Genomic DNA, 20,115 nt, shown 5'->3' with positions numbered 1-20,115 from the left:
TCAATCTATGCCTTACTACCGGTACTTTCCCTAACGCTTTCAAAAAAGCCCTTGTGCTTCCGATTTTCAAGTCTGGGGACCGGAACTGTGTCGAAAATTATAGACCTATTTCCATTCTTCCAGCTATGTCCAAAATTTTAGAAAAGATTATAAACAATAGACTCGTAAATTATTTAGAATGTCGCAAACTTCTTTCGCCTAATCAATATGGTTTTCGTAAAAATCGGTCTTCCACAGACGCCGTTCACAACTTAGTTAATCACCTTGTTTCACAAATGGACAAAAATAATAAATGTATGGTTTTGTTTTTGGATCTTGCTAAAGCTTTCGACACAGTTTCGATCCCAATCTTACTGACGAAATTGGAGGCCCTTGGAATAAGAGATCTTCAATTATCGCTGTTTGAGTCGTATCTCACTAACAGAACTCAATGTGTTAAAATTGGATCTCTTACAAGCTCCGAGCACCCTATTTCTTATGGCGTGCCACAAGGCAGCATCCTCGGCCCGAGTCTATTTTTAATTTATGTGAACGATTTGTGTGATATTAAATTGCAAAATGGTGCTATATTCTCTTATGCAGATGATACGGCATTGGCTTTCTCGTCTAAAACCTGGCTCGAAACTTATAATCTTGCACAGCAAGGCTTCAATTCTGTTTTACATTGGTTAGATAAAAATGTGCTGACCTTAAATGTCAAAAAGACAAAATTAGTAAATTTTGCAATACGCAATGACAAATCTGATATTAATCACCTCCAAATTTTAGTTCCTTCTATCATGAATCCATCGAGTCCAGCTGTTATCGAAAGAGTATCATCTATCAAATATCTCGGCATCATTGTTGACTCTTCGCTAGCTTTTAAGGAGCATATAGAAACTGTTGGTAATAGGATACGAAAACTTTTGTACATTTTTAGGCAACTACGCTCATCAGCTGACATTTCAATTATGAAAATGGTATATATAGCGCTGTGCCAGTCTGTTATATTGTATGGAATTGAATCTTGGGGTGGTACATATAAATCTTATCTAATTCAGCTTGAACGTGCTCAAAGGGCAGCTTTAAAGGTTTGCTTTCATAAGCCTCGTTTATATCCAACAGCAGAATTATACAAACTATCTCAAGTACTAACAGTTCGCCAATTATTTATTCTTAAAACTGCGTTAAAACAACACAGTTCTACTCCTTACAATCCCCTTACTGAGCGTCGCAATTACTTATTAGCTCCGACAATTAGACTAAATACTTCTTTCAGTCACAGATTCTTTTTATTTCTTGGCCCTTACATTTATAATAAACTCCAAAATATTCTATCTGTACATTCTTTAAACTATCACAAACTGAAAATTTTACTTGATAACTGGCTACAGGGACTTTCATACGCTGAGACTGAGACCTTTTTAGACTCATTTATCTAATTCGTTCAAATTAAGATTTCAGATGTTTACCACACGCATTCAAACTCACTCACACTTACTCACTCGTCACAATCACTCACACTTCATCCGGGTAGACTTTTGCATGTTTAATTTTAGTTTTTTTGTATCATTTTATTTTTATATATTTTTTGCTAATGTAACTAAAGTAATTTAATTCTTAAGCTACATAGTTTCTTTCTTTGGCTTAATTATAATGTTGTGTTCATCCGAGTGGTGGAGACCTGGTGACCTGTATTACAGGTTTTACACCTACCACAGGCACCAGCTTTCTACACCTTGTATATGTTGCCTGTATGTATAATTTGTATTGTAAAAGGAAGAAATAAATATAAAAAAAAAAAAAAAAAAAAAAAAAAAAAAAAAAAAAAAGACAGATCCTGACGTTGACGATATTGTTATTATAAGGGACCATAATATTCCTCCAGCTAAATGGTTATTAGGGAAAATCGTTGAAAAACATCCGGGTAAAGACAACCTTACCCGAGTTGTAACAATTAAAACTAAGAACGGTCTTTGTAAACGTCCTTGTAATAAGTTATGCATTTTACCAAAGGCCTAGCTTATTAGTTATTGTGTAGAATTCTTAGTTAAGTTAATGTAACAGTATGTATTTTTTTTTTGTTCCTATTTTTTACATTGAAAAAGGTTGTTGTTTAGAAGTCAATACTGTTTTAGTTCACCCTCAAGTTTATATTGTTTACGTTGAATTTAGACTATGTTATAAGAGTTTCTATTGTTAACGTTGAGTTTACAAGTATGTTATAAGAATTACTTTGTGTTTATTAGGTAAAATGTACTCTCCAACTAAATAGTTCTATAGGTTTATTTTTGTTTAGAAAAGCACTAGGTGCTTTTGGTGGGCGGGATGTTCAATACCGTCTACGTTTAGTTCCTTATCGCAAACTAGATGGCGCCACGTTAGAATATCTCGAAGTTGTAACTCGCTTGTGATTTGTTTTTTCTATGTCATATATATAATTTTTTTTTGCTTAATTAAATGCCTTACCAGCAGCAGTGGTGTTTTATTATCGTGAAAGTGAATTAGTGACAGTGTACGCAGCGACAGATAGTAATTTAGATTGAGTTGAGTTGATAATACTGTTTCTAGTGAACTATAGTTCAATACTTTTTCGCAATCGATACAGACAATGCTCAATTTGACAAACTGTTATGCATCTATGCACCCTTACGAGCCGTTTTCATTAGCTGTGCCCTTGTCCCATGAGGCCGCTAAGCCCAAAGGTACATATGGTGAATAAATGCCCATCGAATTGCGTATGTATTTTAGTGGTATTTTTATTTGAACAGTACTGAGAGAGGAATTGTTGTCTTTAGTACAGAGTACTTACCACTGTCTTATTAGAACATGTTAGAACTGGGCTCTGGGAGATTTGTTGGTAGATAAAGCGAAGAATTTTCATTATTAATTAGTTAAGTGATGTGTTTTATATGAACTCTATCTATTTGAAATAATAGTGATGATTTATTTTTATGTTACATGTCATTGCAGCATTTAGACTTGTGTCTAAATGCTGCAATGACGAAAACGACTACAAGTAAAAAGAAAGAAAACGCTCCGAAAATTTTTAAGGCTTTTACATAGTTGGTATTTAATTTTTAAACATTTATTAATTAACTACAGTGAACTATTTAGATTCAAATTATTATAGACACTAGCAAAATAGGCACATTTAAATATTACAACAAAAAAAATTACTTTTTCAGACAAAATGTAGACTAACAAAAATATTGAATATCTCCATACATTTATCATACAATATGAAATAATTAAATCGCAGCGAGTGCTCCACATCAAAGTGGAGGTCTGATTACAAACAGATAATAGTTTGTCCGTCTGTCCGTCTGTTCGGATGCTGGAACCGCGGGCGCATATGTTGCGTGATTCTGCTGAATAGTAACGATCGATAGTCTTGATAGTTGCAAAGTTAAATTGTATTTTGTGAAATTTTTTGTTTGGTTTCAATATGTATCATAGCGTAGATGTGGAAGAAGTTAATAAAAACATATTTCGGTATATTTCATAAAATACAAAGATAAATATGTGCAATGTTGTAACATTTAAATAAAGTATCAACTTACTATGTTGATACTGATCTGTTGGTTAGTTTATGTTTTATAAATATTTCGGTTCAAGTTAAAGAAACAGTTTGTGTGACTAAATAATAATACATATTACCTTCCTATCTATTTTTCATAGAACAATCATAGACATGAAACATAATAGGTCTATCTATAAAACATAAGTATAATTTTCGATCCCAAGTATCAAGCCATGTCAATCTCTCCCCTCAAATAATACAATATGCATTATAGCGAAGCATTCGCTCACTATTTATTTGCGAGTACTCAATGAACATTACGAGCTGACAACTGGGTACTTATCCAAAAACCATATTAACAGCTAATCAGGTTAATGTAGGAACAAATTCCAATTGTTATGCTATTTAGAATTTTCCATATATTATGTAAAAGCGTATTGGACATAATATTATTATATTATGTCGAGAAATGTTTTATAGTATAGAATGTTAGAAAATATTAAACTTAACAAGTGTGGCAAAAAACTAATGATCCTGATGATGAATAGCAAATGAGAAGAATATATATTTCAGGACAATTTTCACACACGGCATGATCTGATCCCATACTAAGCTTTCGCTTGTGTTATGGTAACCAGATGGCTGATAAACATACATATATAATTTTAAATAAATACTTATATAGATAATTTACACCCAGATACAGAGCAAACATCATCACAGAAATATTTGCCCCGGGTGGGAATCGAACCCATGACCCAGAGGTCCGAGTCAGAACTCGGAAGGCAGGGCCACTGCCAACCAAGCCAACCGGTCAGTCAAAATTTCATAGTGAATGAATGAAAATTTATTATAAAAGAGAAGACTGTAACATAGGAAATGCTATGCCGAATGGTAGACTTATTAAAGCTACTTAGCTATCAACTGTTAGGTATACATACCTAACAGTTGATAGCTAAGTAGCTTTTTGGACATGAGACCATGACATAATATTATTCTTACTTATCTAACAAAATACTACAAATCAGTTTTTAAATATTTGGAGCAAATAAAGTAGCGTGAATATTCACCCGCTCTAACGTATTCCTCTTTTACCAATACAGCTTTAAATTTTTTGCAGCTCTTTTTTTAATCTTACTTTTTAAGAAAGATTAAATTTCCATCTTTACTAAGTAAGTACCTACGCTCAGATTTCTGAGCGCTCCTTCTTCAAACTTTTTAATACTCTTTTCATCCATTAGAGTTTTCAAATAATAGACTGCATAAAAATAATAGTGTCTACTTCAATACGATTCTATTCAAAGCGTTTAACGTGTCACATATGGTAATAGGCCAGTATGGGGCATGGGGGCGAATTGTCCTGGCTTTTATACCATATGGTACTGAACTTTATAAACAAGTGTGTAAGGGGTTTATGAATTGACGGTTTGAACGCGACTTCATTTTCGTAATATATAGGTTGAAAGTTAAAAGCAATATTGTGTCTGGTAAGGTGGATGATGTGATGGAAAATTTTTTTGGGATAGTGGAATTTTATGAACGTCTATCAATCAAATCAAATAAGTATTTATTATTACATTTATTATTATCTATAATATCTAGGTTAGCAGTTTAATTAACCTTTTTTTATATTTATCAGCCGATGGAAGATACACTTATAAAAAAGACTTAGTACTTACTCAATGGTTCATGTATAGAAATCCTAACAGCTTTATCCATATAAATTTATAAAGAATAGAAAAAATTCGATCACGAGGCGGGACTTGAACCCGCATCCTTCGCGCCATTCCGGGGCGGATGCCTAACCAACTCAGCCACTCGTGACCCGCCTGTGCAATCGAATTTATTCTATCCTTTCAGTTTTATGTGTCTTAAGGGACACACCGCGCGCCATCTATTGAGATGATTTAACAACCATTTCAACCAATATGAAGCACTTTTCAGTGAATACAATATTGTAACGATGGAACACGACCTTTTCTTGAATTTATATTTTTTGGTTTTTATGGCATTCAAATGCTTTATAAATATAAATTTATAAAGAATAGAAAAAATTCGATCACGAGGCGGGACTTGAACCCGCATCCTTCGCGCCATTCCGGGGCGGATGCCTAACCAACTCAGCCACTCGTGACCCGCCTGTGCAATCGAATTTATTCTATCCTTTCAGTTTTATGTGTCTTAAGGGACACACCGCGCGCCATCTATTGAGATGATTTAACAACCATTTCAACCAATATGAAGCACTTTTCAGTGAATACAATATTGTAACGATGGAACACGACCTTTTCTTGAATTTATATTTTTTTGGTTTTTATGGCATTCAAATGCTTTATAAATATAAATTTATAAAGAATAGAAAAAATTCGATCACGAGGCGGGACTTGAACCCGCATCCTTCGCGCCATTCCGGGGCGGATGCCTAACCAACTCAGCCACTCGTGACCCGCCTGTGCAATCGAATTTATTCTATCCTTTCAGTTTTATGTGTCTTAAGGGACACACCGCGCGCCATCTATTGAGATGATTTAACAACCATTTCAACCAATATGAAGCACTTTTCAGTGAATACAATATTGTAACGATGGAACACGACCTTTTCTTGAATTTATATTTTTTTGGTTTTTTTCACGATTTACGAGTTCGGTTCACGGTTCACGAGTGGCTGAGTTGGTTAGGCATCCGCCCCGGAATGGCGCGAAGGATGCGGGTTCAAGTCCCGCCTCGTGATCGAATTTTTTCTATTCTTTATAAATTTATATTTATAAAGCATTTGAATGCCATAAAAACCAAAAAAATATAAATTCAAGAAAAGGTCGTGTTCCATCGTTACAATATTGTATTCACTGAAAAGTGCTTCATATTGGTTGAAATGGTTGTTAAATCATCTCAATAGATGGCGCGCGGTGTGTCCCTTAAGACACATAAAACTGAAAGGATAGAATAAATTCGATTGCACAGGCGGGTCACGAGTGGCTGAGTTGGTTAGGCATCCGCCCCGGAATGGCGCGAAGGATGCGGGTTCAAGTCCCGCCTCGTGATCGAATTTTTTCTATTCTTTATAAATTTATATTTATAAAGCATTTGAATGCCATAAAAACCAAAAAAATATAAATTCAAGAAAAGGTCGTGTTCCATCGTTACAATATTGTATTCACTGAAAAGTGCTTCATATTGGTTGAAATGGTTGTTAAATCATCTCAATAGATGGCGCGCGGTGTGTCCCTTAAGACACATAAAACTGAAAGGATAGAATAAATTCGATTGCACAGGCGGGTCACGAGTGGCTGAGTTGGTTAGGCATCCGCCCCGGAATGGCGCGAAGGATGCGGGTTCAAGTCCCGCCTCGTGATCGAATTTTTTCTATTCTTTATAAATTTATATTTATAAAGCATTTGAATGCCATAAAAACCAAAAAAATATAAATTCAAGAAAAGGTCGTGTTCCATCGTTACAATATTGTATTCACTGAAAAGTGCTTCATATTGGTTGAAATGGTTGTTAAATCATCTCAATAGATGGCGCGCGGTGTGTCCCTTAAGACACATAAAACTGAAAGGATAGAATAAATTCGATTGCACAGGCGGGTCACGAGTGGCTGAGTTGGTTAGGCATCCGCCCCGGAATGGCGCGAAGGATGCGGGTTCAAGTCCCGCCTCGTGATCGAATTTTTTCTATTCTTTATAAATTTATATTTATAAAGCATTTGAATGCCATAAAAACCAAAAAAATATAAATACAGCTTTATCCATGTCTTTAAATAAATAACTTTGAACTGTATATCAATGCAAATAGGTGCAAAATCCTAGAACTACCCCAAATACAAAATGATCACTGTAATATAAATTAAATTCTATGTACAGAGCATACAGTTTAAAATTGAATTACATCCATTTGAATCAAACTTTAAAATATTGCAAACTACATACAAAAATTGTAAATGCGATGAAAATCAATTTTGAACATTGACAGTAATCTCATAAAGTCCAATGTCGTGTAGCACAATTATGAACGATTAACTGGATAGCTGATCCAGAATTGAAAGGGAATGATTATCTCAATTCAATAGTGCAACAAACCAATACCATGCAAAAGTTAGACGAATTTAATTCCTATGACAAGGATGATAGAGATAAAAATTGCAAATCAAGAAACGTTATAAAAGGGCATTTAGATGGACAATACAAGTATTGTTAAAATCAACACGACATATGGTATTTCGGTATTAGTTTTCAATACATTTATGGTTAGGCTAAACATATTTTAATATGATGTTAATGCAGGTGGTATTGTGGATTAACAGATTAATAATGGTTTTTGATGTTGACTATGTTACTTTACTGGTTGTAAAAAAAATGTAATGTTATGTAATGTTAAATGGGCTACCTACATAGTTTTGGTTAGTTTGCAACATATTTGTTTTATTGTATCGTGTAGATACACAAAATTTTAATCGTGCTACGTAAGTTTGGTTTTAAACACTCTATTTTTTAATATTTGAACATCATTTATAAAATCGACGCTACTGTGATCCTGATGTAATTTAAACATGATGATGAGGCAATGCATGCTTTGTCTTAGTTTTTATCAGTCACAAGAAATACTTCTTTATCACAACACGAAATTTAAGATAGAAACATCAGATAGACAAAACTAAATGAAAGGAGCCATAAGTAATGTAGGTTAGAAATTTTAAGCCGCAGTAAAACTATTTTTTTTTATGTTATAGGGAGGCAATCGAGCTCACGCACCGCACTTTCCTCGCCCATTGACCATAGCAGGAGTTATGGTTTTTGCCTACCAGAATAGGATAAGGGGGAAGATGGAATTAAACAGGTATAAAGCGGAAGCTATACGTGGAATGGAAATTGCGACGGGAATTTATAGGCCTTTCAAGAATTTTCAATTTTTTTTCCATTATTTCCAAAAAACTATACCTCCATAAATATCTCTGTTATTCAAAATAAAAATTAATTAACACTATCGTTCCTCCTGTAACTTCAATCTTCCACAATACACAAAAGACAAACTTTCACAAAACAAAGCACTACAACTGTGAACGCCAACCCATCCATACTAGGAACTCAATCAACTACTGTCCCCAGACACTAAAGAATATTAACTCGCAACTAATCTGTCTCCGTTGTCACGGCAACCGATAGACACGCCAATCAAAGTTGCAGATGTGACCCTTGACTTGGCATCATCAGTCACGGAGTAACTTGTTACAGCTTTGACTGTTCTGATTGTTATTGTTCTAGTAGTAACAACAAATGGTAAGAGCCTTGCAAGAAAGAAGTATTGAGACTGCTAATTTTGGATGGAATTTTGGTCTTGAAGATGTTATGAATAAGGACTTTCTGTAATTATTCAAATATAGGATAAGTATAGTTAAATGTTACACTATTTATACAGATAACTTATACCAAATACGTTCCAATAACTCAGTATTGCGAAATTATCAACCCTCAGTCACGTGTTCGATAAACCGAAACACGCGCCACCAATTACTTATCACTAAACATCACTGATAAGAACAATTTATTGTGATAACCGATTTATATTGAAATTGAGTTAAAAATTTGAATAGTTGAGAATGTATTGGGAACTTATTAGGTTGTAACGTTAGTCACTATGAGTGGTATAAATTGGCTTGCTTTAATTTGAAAGTAATCCTATTAGAATATATTCATTTCTTAGAATCAATAATTTTGAATGAATATAAAGAGGTACAATTCCGAGACGGGCCGCAGACCGCAAACTGCAAGCGACAACACTTGTTTCTATGAACATCTATGAATCGCTGCGCGTTGCGACTGCAGGCAGCAGTGTCGCCGCGCTGAATCAATTTCATAGATGTTCATAGAAACAAGTGGTGTCGCTTGCAGTTTTCTGTTGCAGTTTGTGGTCTGCGGCCCGTCTCGGACTTGTACCTTTACAGATATGTAATATTGGAAAGACGTTTTTTAATGTTGTCCATTTACCTAAAAATACCTACAAAACAAAACAATGCAATAAAATAAAGGCAATTCTAAGGTTTTCAAATCTTTTCATACCTATGTATTTTTTTTTCTTTCAACGTATTGAACATTCTTTCATTATTATTTTCAAATGATACTAGATAATAATTATTTAACGATTTATTCATCACATTTCACCTCCTACAAGTCTAAAGACAATAATTTCGTTACGGATTATGCTCATTAAATAAAAAAAGAATCTCATTAACGCTCGCCGAAAATAAATGGAACAGATTTTCATGAAGCGAAAACGAATGGCCAAAAAAATGGTAAAAATCTGACAAATGGCTTTCCTTTAACGTCTGCGCCCATCTTATTATCGTTACCCACTACTGAACAGACCTCATTTGAGACTTCTTTTCATTTCTATTAACCACTATTTGCAAACTAACATCAACCTTATCCATGTCCACTAAAGTAGATTTTTCTTTACCACGAGCAGGAGTATTAGCTTCTGTAGTTTTCATTCTATTTGCAACTTTATTGGCTTGTACATAGAGTTCGTTTTCAGTTCCAGTTCCAACGTTAAGGATATCAATTTGAGAAGAAGCGTCTGTGTTAATAGCATTATTCGCAATCTCATCCATACACTCGAGGGTTACGCCGACTCTGAAGGTATCATTTTTTATGCCACATATAAAACATATTTATTGCAATCATAATCGTTGGAGTTTTTTCTAGCACCGTGTTTTGTGAGATAAACAGAGGATAATGATCAAAGTAACTTTTAGTGCCTTATATTTTAGTTTTATCTTCATATTGTTCTGAAAGTTATCGCATTTGTTTGTATAGGAATAGAAAAATAACAAATAAATAATATTAAAGTACCTAATACTTTGAAGAATAGTTTTTTTTTACAATTATTCATTTCAAAAAAATATTTAATTTAATGAATTTTGGTCCGTTATGGTATAAACTTATTTAAAACTTTCTAAATATCTATAGGATCGATTTTCCATATAATTTTTCTAATAATATCCAGCTTATAACACTTGAATTTCAAAAAACCTGCAACACGAAGTTCTTATAGATACTAAGAAGATACAGATGCAAAATCGGCTTTCAGTTCTCAACATCATACTGTCTTTGTCAAGCTGACCCTACCACAATTCCATGCGCTCACAATTCGCGGCAATTATTATCTTGAACCGGATAGAGCTCTCTTGCTCACTATCAATCCTCGCATCTCATTGGTCGAACAATCGAAGCTCCGCCCCATTCTCTACTCCCATTGGTCAAATAACCACGCCTCCCAACTTCAAAGACTTCATTAAGGGTAGTTCGCGCCCCGCTCACGTATTTTTCACCCTAAATGTACGCTCGCATTCGCAAAGTTACGAGCGGGCAGTACGCACGCGTCTTTATACCACGACTACGATATAAGTGAGCAAAGTTTTCGTTCCGAGTGCCATATATTAAATGAAGAAACAATGACAATGGACATTCAAAATAATTATCAAAGTTATAAAGAGCAATCCCCTGATTCAAAAGAATCGAATTTGAACATAGAAAGTGCGCGAACGTCACAATTAAAACCCGACATGCAGTCTACAGTGTTAAAGGCGAAGGCCGCTAAAAGGTCCTTCGATGTGGCTTTTTTGATGATGCCTGATGAGAAACCCCGGCATCCACCACCCGAGAAGCAGCTGCGAGTATCCAAGCAGTTATTCAATACAGAAGAATGGGAGCAGTCTACAAAAAGAGTGTCAGAAATTTACAAACACAGTGAATGTTCCAATGATAATACGCTTGACTCCAAAGACCAGGATGAAGATAGAGTTCGAATAAATAACAACATATCACCCGGTTTCGGTTCCGACGTCAACATAGATGTTGGCACCGATGAATACCCAAGTAAGACTACATATGCAAGTGATTCTGATTCATCTGACAAATCACGCAGCCGGCCAAACTCCAACGAAAGTGCCGCACGCCCGCCGAAATTTTTGCCGGAGTACAAGAATAAGATTTTTGATGATCCGACTTTAATCAGTGTGCAAACAAGAGCAAGGTATGAAAATAGATTTTTTGCTAAACAACCTGAGGTTTCACCAAAGAGCGCTTTTACAAAAGTATCGAATTTTGGATTAAGATCACCGATTCCGAATCCATCGGTCAGCCCTGACAGTTTAATGTATCAAAATTCTATTAGTCCACCGCTGGCTACTTCGCCGCCGGTGAATAACTTCAATAAAGCTGGATTTAGCAATCTATTGACTCCCGCTCATCTGTTAAATGGACATAATTTCTTCAAATCGCAAAATATGCCTTCATCATCTCCGAGTTATCCGGAATCTAGTCATATGCCGCAAAGACCAACCGTGCCGATTAAGAATGTAGATTTTCACGGCAAAGGTGATGCAAAACTTCAAATGTCACCGAATAAAATGAATTTTCTACCATTCAGGCCCGAGCTGCCGTACCTCCCCGCAGGTTCATCTTACCCTTTTGGCGTTCAGAATTTCCAACAACCGAGCCCAGATTTTATGAAATTCTCGGCACCTCCCCGAGAGCCAGTTAATCCTTTAATAGCCAATCCGGCCGCGGCTATATTAAGTACTTTACTCCCATCAACGTTAGCTGCATTTTCGTTGCCAGCGCAAAATGTCTGCGCGAAATGTAGCATAAGTTTTAGAATGACTTCAGACCTTGTGTATCATATGCGAACACATCACAAGAGTGAGTCGACCGTGGATCCAAATAGAAGAAAGAGGGAGGAAAAGTTAAAATGTCCTGTGTGTAACGAGAGTTTTCGGGAGCGGCATCACTTGACGAGGCACATGACAGCGCACCAGGACAAGGAGGGAGATATGGACGAGATATCGCCGTCTCAGTCTTACAAGAAGAGCAAACAGTTTTATCCCCACAACGGCATTCACCAGAAGTAGTGTTACAAATTTCAATGTTATTTCATGATATTTTGAAATCGATATTCGTAATTCAATTCTAGTACGTATCGAGATTTCTTCCGATGCCTGTTAATCGATCAGTCAGTGTTGTTATTGTTATCAAATCACTCTTGTGCAATATTAGTTGTAAGTATTTATTTTGTAAATAGTTTATTTAGATGGAATATAAATAAATCGTATGAATTATTTCTGTTTTTCATTGACTTTCTTCAGCCTTTGTATTACCTAATAGATATTTAATATTTATATAGGTCAGTAAAAGTTATTGCAATGGTTAAGTTTGTGACACATTAATTTTTTAAGTGAACTCTCGAATTTAGGTAGGTATATAGGTATTTTCTAAAGAGAAAAGTTAGTAGCAGAAGTAAAAATATTGAAATCGTTTTGTAATTTTTGTATTAATTAACGTGGTTATTGTTCTATCTACCTATATGATATTATACAACATTTCCTTTTATAATAGAGTAACTTCATTAGATTTTGAAACAATATTCATCTCCGAGACTCGACTGTGATTATAGTCATGGACGGGATGAGATGATAAACATAATTTTATATACACACCTACAAATTTAATTAATGCGATATAATAAATACAAACTTACAAAGACAACTTTGATTCTTCAAAACGTGAAATATTATTTCCTACTACCTATCTCATTTAATTCTTATAAAGACTGATCATTATATAATTGATAACCAGATTAAAATTTAATGAATGCCTCATTAGAAAAAAAATCCTAAGTAGTTCTAAAGTCTAGACATAATATCATATAATCATAGAAAATTGCAAAGTAGAAAACATCATTGAAATAGCCGTTTCAGGCATGATAGAGTCATAATCTTCGCACCTACATTATTAGTAGATACATATTAGTATAAACCAAAGTCGCTTTACACTATAACCACCCATCTCCGATAACATCTCTTTGACATCCATAATGTTGATGAATCCGTTAACTAGCATACATTTTCCCATGCATGGCACGCTCCAATGGCACGACACGTCACGCTGTTCAGCACGCTAATAGGCACCCATAGAAACAGAAATATACCGTAGCGTTGCTAATCATTAACTAGGGGATGAATGAAGCTATCATCTCGTTGAGAATATCAATTCTAATATGTTATGAATGTAACAAGGGATCTAATAGTCCCAGGGAGTCTTTGAAAAGAGATCTATCAACTAATAACGCGATGATGGATTCATAGGAACTAGGAAGTAGTATAATATAGAAGTTGTTATTAATTAAAACATTTTGATTTGTGATTTAATCAAAAGTCGAATGTGATGAGATAGACAAGTGGTGGGAATATAAGAATAGCTACCAATAGGTAATGTAGAAAAGTAAAGATAATATAGGTTGGACATTTGACTTGGAATCTACACAATTTATAATAATATTTTTAAGAAAATGTAATGTATAGATACTATCTTCTGTCTGATAAAACAAACTTTTGCTTGCTCGTATTATTTTACACCAATTTGCAAAAAATTGTATCAATTTAGTTTTTCATGTCTAATGCTTCATTTGAAGGTTCTTTTAAATCTTCATTCAGATGTTTAAAAATCAACATGAACATATAAATATGTGGTCATAATCTATTTCCCACCACAATTCTCTACGACCAAAACTCAAATGGACCTTACAGTCCAAATCCTGTGAACAGATTTGTTCGCAAGCCTTTCGTCATGCCCTTGGATACGCTGTAGGGATGAATCAATTATGATACATTCGATTAGTCGAAAATAATATAGCAGAACTGATTTGTTGGTGAATATAATTTGATAATTCTTAGGATGTACATGATGTAATTAGATTTAGAATAACTAATGGGTACAAAGAAATACGTGTAGTTAGGTTTATATACTTTTATTGCCAAAGAAGGTTTTACTTGTGAAATGTGACCTATATACATACTAACAGTTACAATTGAAATATAAACTTCTGAAAAAAAAAGCTTCTTAAAATCTAGTCACAAACATTATTAGATAAATTATATAATATTTGTCTTCTTACTGACGGAAATTTCCACAGAAGAAAGGCAATCGGATTGCTACTTCAACGTTCATAAAAACATATTTTCTTTTCATCAAAGAAGATAAAAATTAAAATACTTTATAAATGATGACTGAACATTGAAAGAACATTATCAGATGGGATATAATATCAGGGACTGAGGTACGAGAAGAAACCGAAAAGAAAACTTTAAAGAAATACAAAAACAGCTACAACTTTAAAAGAAAAACAGGTACAATCATAAACACAGGTCACGGAGTCGAGAATGGGCAAAGTTCGCGGTCCCGATAAATGCTAGACGAACAATATTCGCGCTGGCTCGCCGAGCTGTGAATAATTCAATAGAAAATATTCATATTGGGGACACTGCTACCCTATGTGATACAGGGTGCTGTTTTTTGATGTTTGTATGGCTACAAAATACGGGTAGATTTTAACTGGTCTAATTAGGGGATGGTTAGTAAAACGACAATTAAAATTAAGTAAAATTTGCTATTACGGAGTTTGTATAAACAACAATCTACGAGTATTCAACGAATTTTCAACAGTATTGGAATAGAGATGCTACAGGAAGTTGCGACTAATAACTTTTATAACCAGTTTCACAACTTCTGGATAAGTATATTAAAGCATGAAATTGGAACACAATTTGACTGGTCCTCAAATTATATATATCTTGCAAATTAATTATAATATAATCTGATTAGATGCTCACAAAACAACACCCTGTACATAGAGAACATGTTTGCAACTCCTCTTGACGAATGTGTTCCGTAATACAGAGATATATTTGAATATTGTTCACTGTTCACTGCTTACACTGGAAACTGTTTATGTAAGGGAAACGTATACTACTATGTATTATAAAAGTTTTTTATGGAAGCTGTAGGAATTCAGAGTTTAGTACTTCCGGTATGTAAATAAAAGTTACATCTATGTATCTAAGAATTTTATGATACCTATATTAAAATATAATGACTAGGTTTCTAAACAGCGTGATTCTTTAAACAGAGAGAAAGAAATTAACTTTCAAAATATCGACCACCGCTACAATCATCTCCGCATTACTAATCCCATCAAAATCTAAACATTTTCAATTGGAATGCCATCACAGACATAAATAATGTATATCCGAACGCATTTACAATATTACGCGTCCGCCGTCCTCCGCTGCGTCATTACAAATGATAAATAGTCCGCACACTTCGATAATCAAATTCAAATTTGGAATCTGCTACCCTCTTTTTTCTTTTCAGCCTGTTTTGTATTGTGAGAAGATTGTGGCTTTATTAAGCGTGAAGGAAACATTGGACGCGCTAGGCACGTGACCCGGAACCGATTATGGCGGAGATTTGTATGTATTTGTATGTAAATAGGTGAGGGTGAGATAACCAGGCGTGCTTGATAGCGATCGGTGTGATTGAATTAAGTGTGTCGTTTAGTTGTCTTGGCGGGGGTTGATATCGAGTTTGAGTGATTTTAGTGTGAGATCTATAAGATAATTGTTAATTAAATTAACTTGGTTACTGATAGAGTTTTGTTTTACTGAAAAAGTATTTCAATGTTTTCTTGTCGATCATATTAATAATGTATATGGACGTGAAGCTCTTTGAATCATATCGTGATAGTGACACTATATTTGTTTCAGATTTTTTTTTAAATGCAGTGTTGGTTGGTATACATCTTCTTGGTATGTTTTATTTATCTTTTCTTCTAGTAACAATGACATAATATAGCTTATGTAAAATTACTTAAAAAGTGTTATATTTAACATCTTCAGCTTTTTTCACCAGCAAGTGGTAAATCGAACCTGACTCTTCCAAAGAAAAATAACGTACTATTCCAATGAAAAAGCAGGATGCAAATTACAACAGCTACATTAAATCCTTGCCAAAACACTAACATAGCGAAATGTGTTAATTCCAAACAATGGCTAATAATGTTTCCTGGCTCGACATAGGGCACAAGACAATGTGCGAGGCAAGCAGACGGAAAACATTGGTCTCGGTGACCGCGCCCGAGCTGAATTATTGCCTTATTTCTTATATTATAGCAATTTATTGCCTTATTTCATGTATTATATGTAATTTATTGCCTTATTCCTTATATTGTACCAATTTATTGTCTTAGTTCTTATATTATATGCAACTAGCTGTCCCAGCAAACGTTGTTCCGCCTTACTCTTATCATTTAGGGTATGAAAAATAGATGTTGGCCGATTCTACCCAATAGGCACACAATATTTCAAAAGAATCGGTCCAACCGTTTCGGAGGAGTATGGTAACTCACATTGTGACATGAGCATTTTTTATATATAGACAGATGTATTGCCTAGTTTATGGTAGATATTTGATGTTCTGGTCTCTTAGAAAATTATAAATTAGGAAGTGTGATAGGAATCACTGAATCAGTCTACCCGTTCCCTTCCCGTTCTTGTTCGAACGAAACTTGTTCATTTTTCACTAACATTATAGAATTAAAATTTATACGAAAAAGACAGCATAATGAAATTACTTAGGTACCTACTTTATTTTTTTACTTGTAATTAAATACAAAACTGTTAACGGACGCTTACGTAATTTTTAATACAAAAATTTAGTTAAACAGGTTTTGTTTCGTCATATTAAACGTAAAGTGCAAAGTAAGGGAAAATAATATATTCCTTGAATATTGGTGGCACCGTTCATTACCTTTGTATTTCGACTTACGAGTACTTGAAGGTTTGTTCTACTTGGTACTTTAATTCAACTACACTAATATTATAAAGAGGAAAGTTATGATATTTTGTTTCATCCGTAGGAAGCTATATATTATTCTCGATGATTTTTATTTTTATTTACTTATTATTATTATATTAGGCCGTTCCCACCTTCGTATTAAAAAAAAGACGGGTTGCACTCCGGGAGTGCCCGCAGAAGTGAAAACGCGCATAGTAGAGAGGGGATAGCAGTTTACTCTCCATCCGTCTTACGCTTTTTCGATCAGGTCACGTCTCCTGACGCGAATTTTATACCCATTACAGAAAAAGTGCTCAACGCCGCTAAAGAAGTTTTCACTTCAAAAATAAACACACACACAAGTAAAAGTTCCATTTTCCATAAACGTAAATAAAATTTGAAAAATTAAAACAAACAAAGATTACTATTTATTGTAGTTAGTTGTACATTTCGAATATTTATTTTTATTCAACTAAGTATATTATTATTTTTAAGTTTTAGGGTTACAAGTAGAATAAGACATAATACCCGGAGCGGCGGCATACATCCATATTAATTTGAACCATATTTCATTGTATTTAATTCATATGCTAAATAGAAGATCTTTACTGCGTTGTTATTTGAAAATTTGAACTCAATTTTTGTTTATAGTATTTGCGATATCTCCTCCAAATTTATTAAGCTTCCTCCAATAAGTGTATTTTTAATCGTGAAAATATATGTATATTTGCCACTCTGGGATATAATTTTTTCTCGAGCTTTAAAATAGCATAAGTCATTTTCATTGGTGTATTTTAATCCATAATATTTTAATTTTTATTCATACGATACAAAAAATAAGCCTTCATGTTTTCTAATTTCTAATATTTTATCAGTAGGTGCCATATGTTTTCTATTTTAACATCGATACAAATTATAATTTGTGTCTTAAATTTCAGCCAAATCCCATGCAAAAGCAGCAACACATCTTTTTGTGAAAATATATTATTTAGGTGCATGGTGGGAATGACATTTTGAGTTTAATAAAACAACTAGGATCATTCTACCGGAAGGTTTATGCCCTTGCATACCCTCAGGCCCAAGCACTTTATAAAATTACTTGGTAATTACTAAAGGTTGTGACCTTAGAATAATGTGTTAGCACAAAAAATCAAGTTAAAATATGTTTCATACCATAAAAGCATTGGCGCAGAAATTACAGCTTCGCATTCGTGCATATTTTCCGCAGCTATCTTTTTGCTCCATCGAGTGTCGATATTTTACTCCTATCTCGGCTCCAGTTTTATGTGACGTTACTTGAATATACATTTGTATTTGCTTGATAACGTATGATATGTTGCCTCTTATTTTCTAAAATATGCTCGTTTGGATAATGATCTTTGTATTTTATTTCGGTAACAGCAATTTGATGATCAACTCAACAGAAGGATAGATGGAACAAAACATAATATTTGAAGCGTGATTTTAAAAATGTATTTAACTCGTCCGTCGATATTCTGGTAGAAAAAAAATATAGAGTTTCAATAAATGGTTTATTCAAAAACTATAAGCCCTTATCAACAACGTTGTACCTACATACAATCTGTATTTTATAGAAACACAAAAAAGTATGTAATATTTTTATATTATGTATTAAAAACTTAGGTATGCTATAAAACTAATACAAACCAAGTTTATCATAATTTACCTATATATAGCTTCAAATGGAGTATCTCACACATCCGTTTAACATTACTTCTATATTACAATATAAATAAAATAATATACAAGTCTATATTAACCTGCTACAATAGTTACTGAACAAAAGATGGGTCCCTTTCTACGCACACCGGATCCATATAAGTTTTGTCGTAACAGTATTTATTACCTTTTGTTCCTCACAATGTAGGTACATGAAAACTAAGCCTGTTTCCTCCAAACCGTCTTATTAATAACCTTGTTTGAGGGTTAGTATAATTTTGTAATATCCTTACATATTACACGGGATAATGCGGGAAATATTTAACAAAGGCACCAGAACTATTTACCAGTTTTGTTACAAAATTGTAACGGTGTGTTTTGTGGAATTAATATAAAAAAACAAGTAGATATTTTGTAGGTATTTTAGCATCTTTTTTATTGTAAATTTCTCGAAATATTAATGGAAATTAATGAAATCGTAAATAAGATATAAATATGTACATTCACTAGTGACTAGATAAAGTACCTAGAGTACAATTATTACGTAGAGTATTAGCGGGTTCGAATCCCGCCTCGTGATCGATTTTTTCCTATTCTTTATAAATTCTTTATAAATATGTACATTCACTAGTGACTAGATAAAGTACCTAGAGTACCTACAATTATTACGTAGAGTATTAGCGGGTTCGAATCCCGCCTCGTGATCGATTTTTTTCTATTCTTTATAAATTTATTGAGTAGGTACAATTATTAGTCAAGCAAAAGATGTAATTATAATTTTAGAAAATTATTTTAACAATATCTTCCAACCAACGCATATAAGAAGAAGAGTTTCATTGATTTCTCAAAATACGTTCATTATATCCAGTTAATGAATATTTATGAAAACTGAGCATTTCTCGAATAATACATAAAATTGTTAATAAGAAGCAATAAATTCGACTTAATTCTCTGAAGCTGGGCGCCATCTGCCTATTCAGTAAAACAGACGATGGTTACTTTACACTAAATTACATTTATAATACAATACAATATTGTTATAATTTATTTATTTAGATTAACTTAACAAAATAACCTGAGACATACAAAAACGAGCGCGTGTGCCGACCACACGTGTCAAAAGTGAAACTTCTTTGGCAAGATTCAAAGATATCAAATTCGTCGCCTTACTGCATGATGTGACGGTATTGCCATGACGCGACCTAAAAATTTTACTCTCAACGCGCCTAAAGAAGTTTCACTTCAAAAATAAAATAAACGACGTAG

General features: G+C 33.8%; 1 protein-coding gene across 1 annotated transcript; it reads left to right on the top strand.

Moving 5' to 3' along the window:
• Positions 1-10,952: 10,952 nt before the first annotated feature.
• LOC123692600 lies at positions 10,953-12,410 on the top strand. Its single transcript, XM_045637363.1, has one exon. It carries the CDS (start codon positions 10,953-10,955, stop codon positions 12,408-12,410), a length of 1,458 nt encoding a protein of 485 aa, XP_045493319.1.
• Positions 12,411-20,115: the final 7,705 nt, after the last annotated feature.

Source organism: Colias croceus, chromosome 6, assembly GCF_905220415.1.
Source record: "Colias croceus chromosome 6, ilColCroc2.1".
In the NCBI taxonomy this organism is placed as follows: Eukaryota; Metazoa; Arthropoda; class Insecta; order Lepidoptera; family Pieridae; genus Colias; species Colias croceus.
This window is presented reverse-complemented; position numbering and strand designations above follow the sequence as displayed.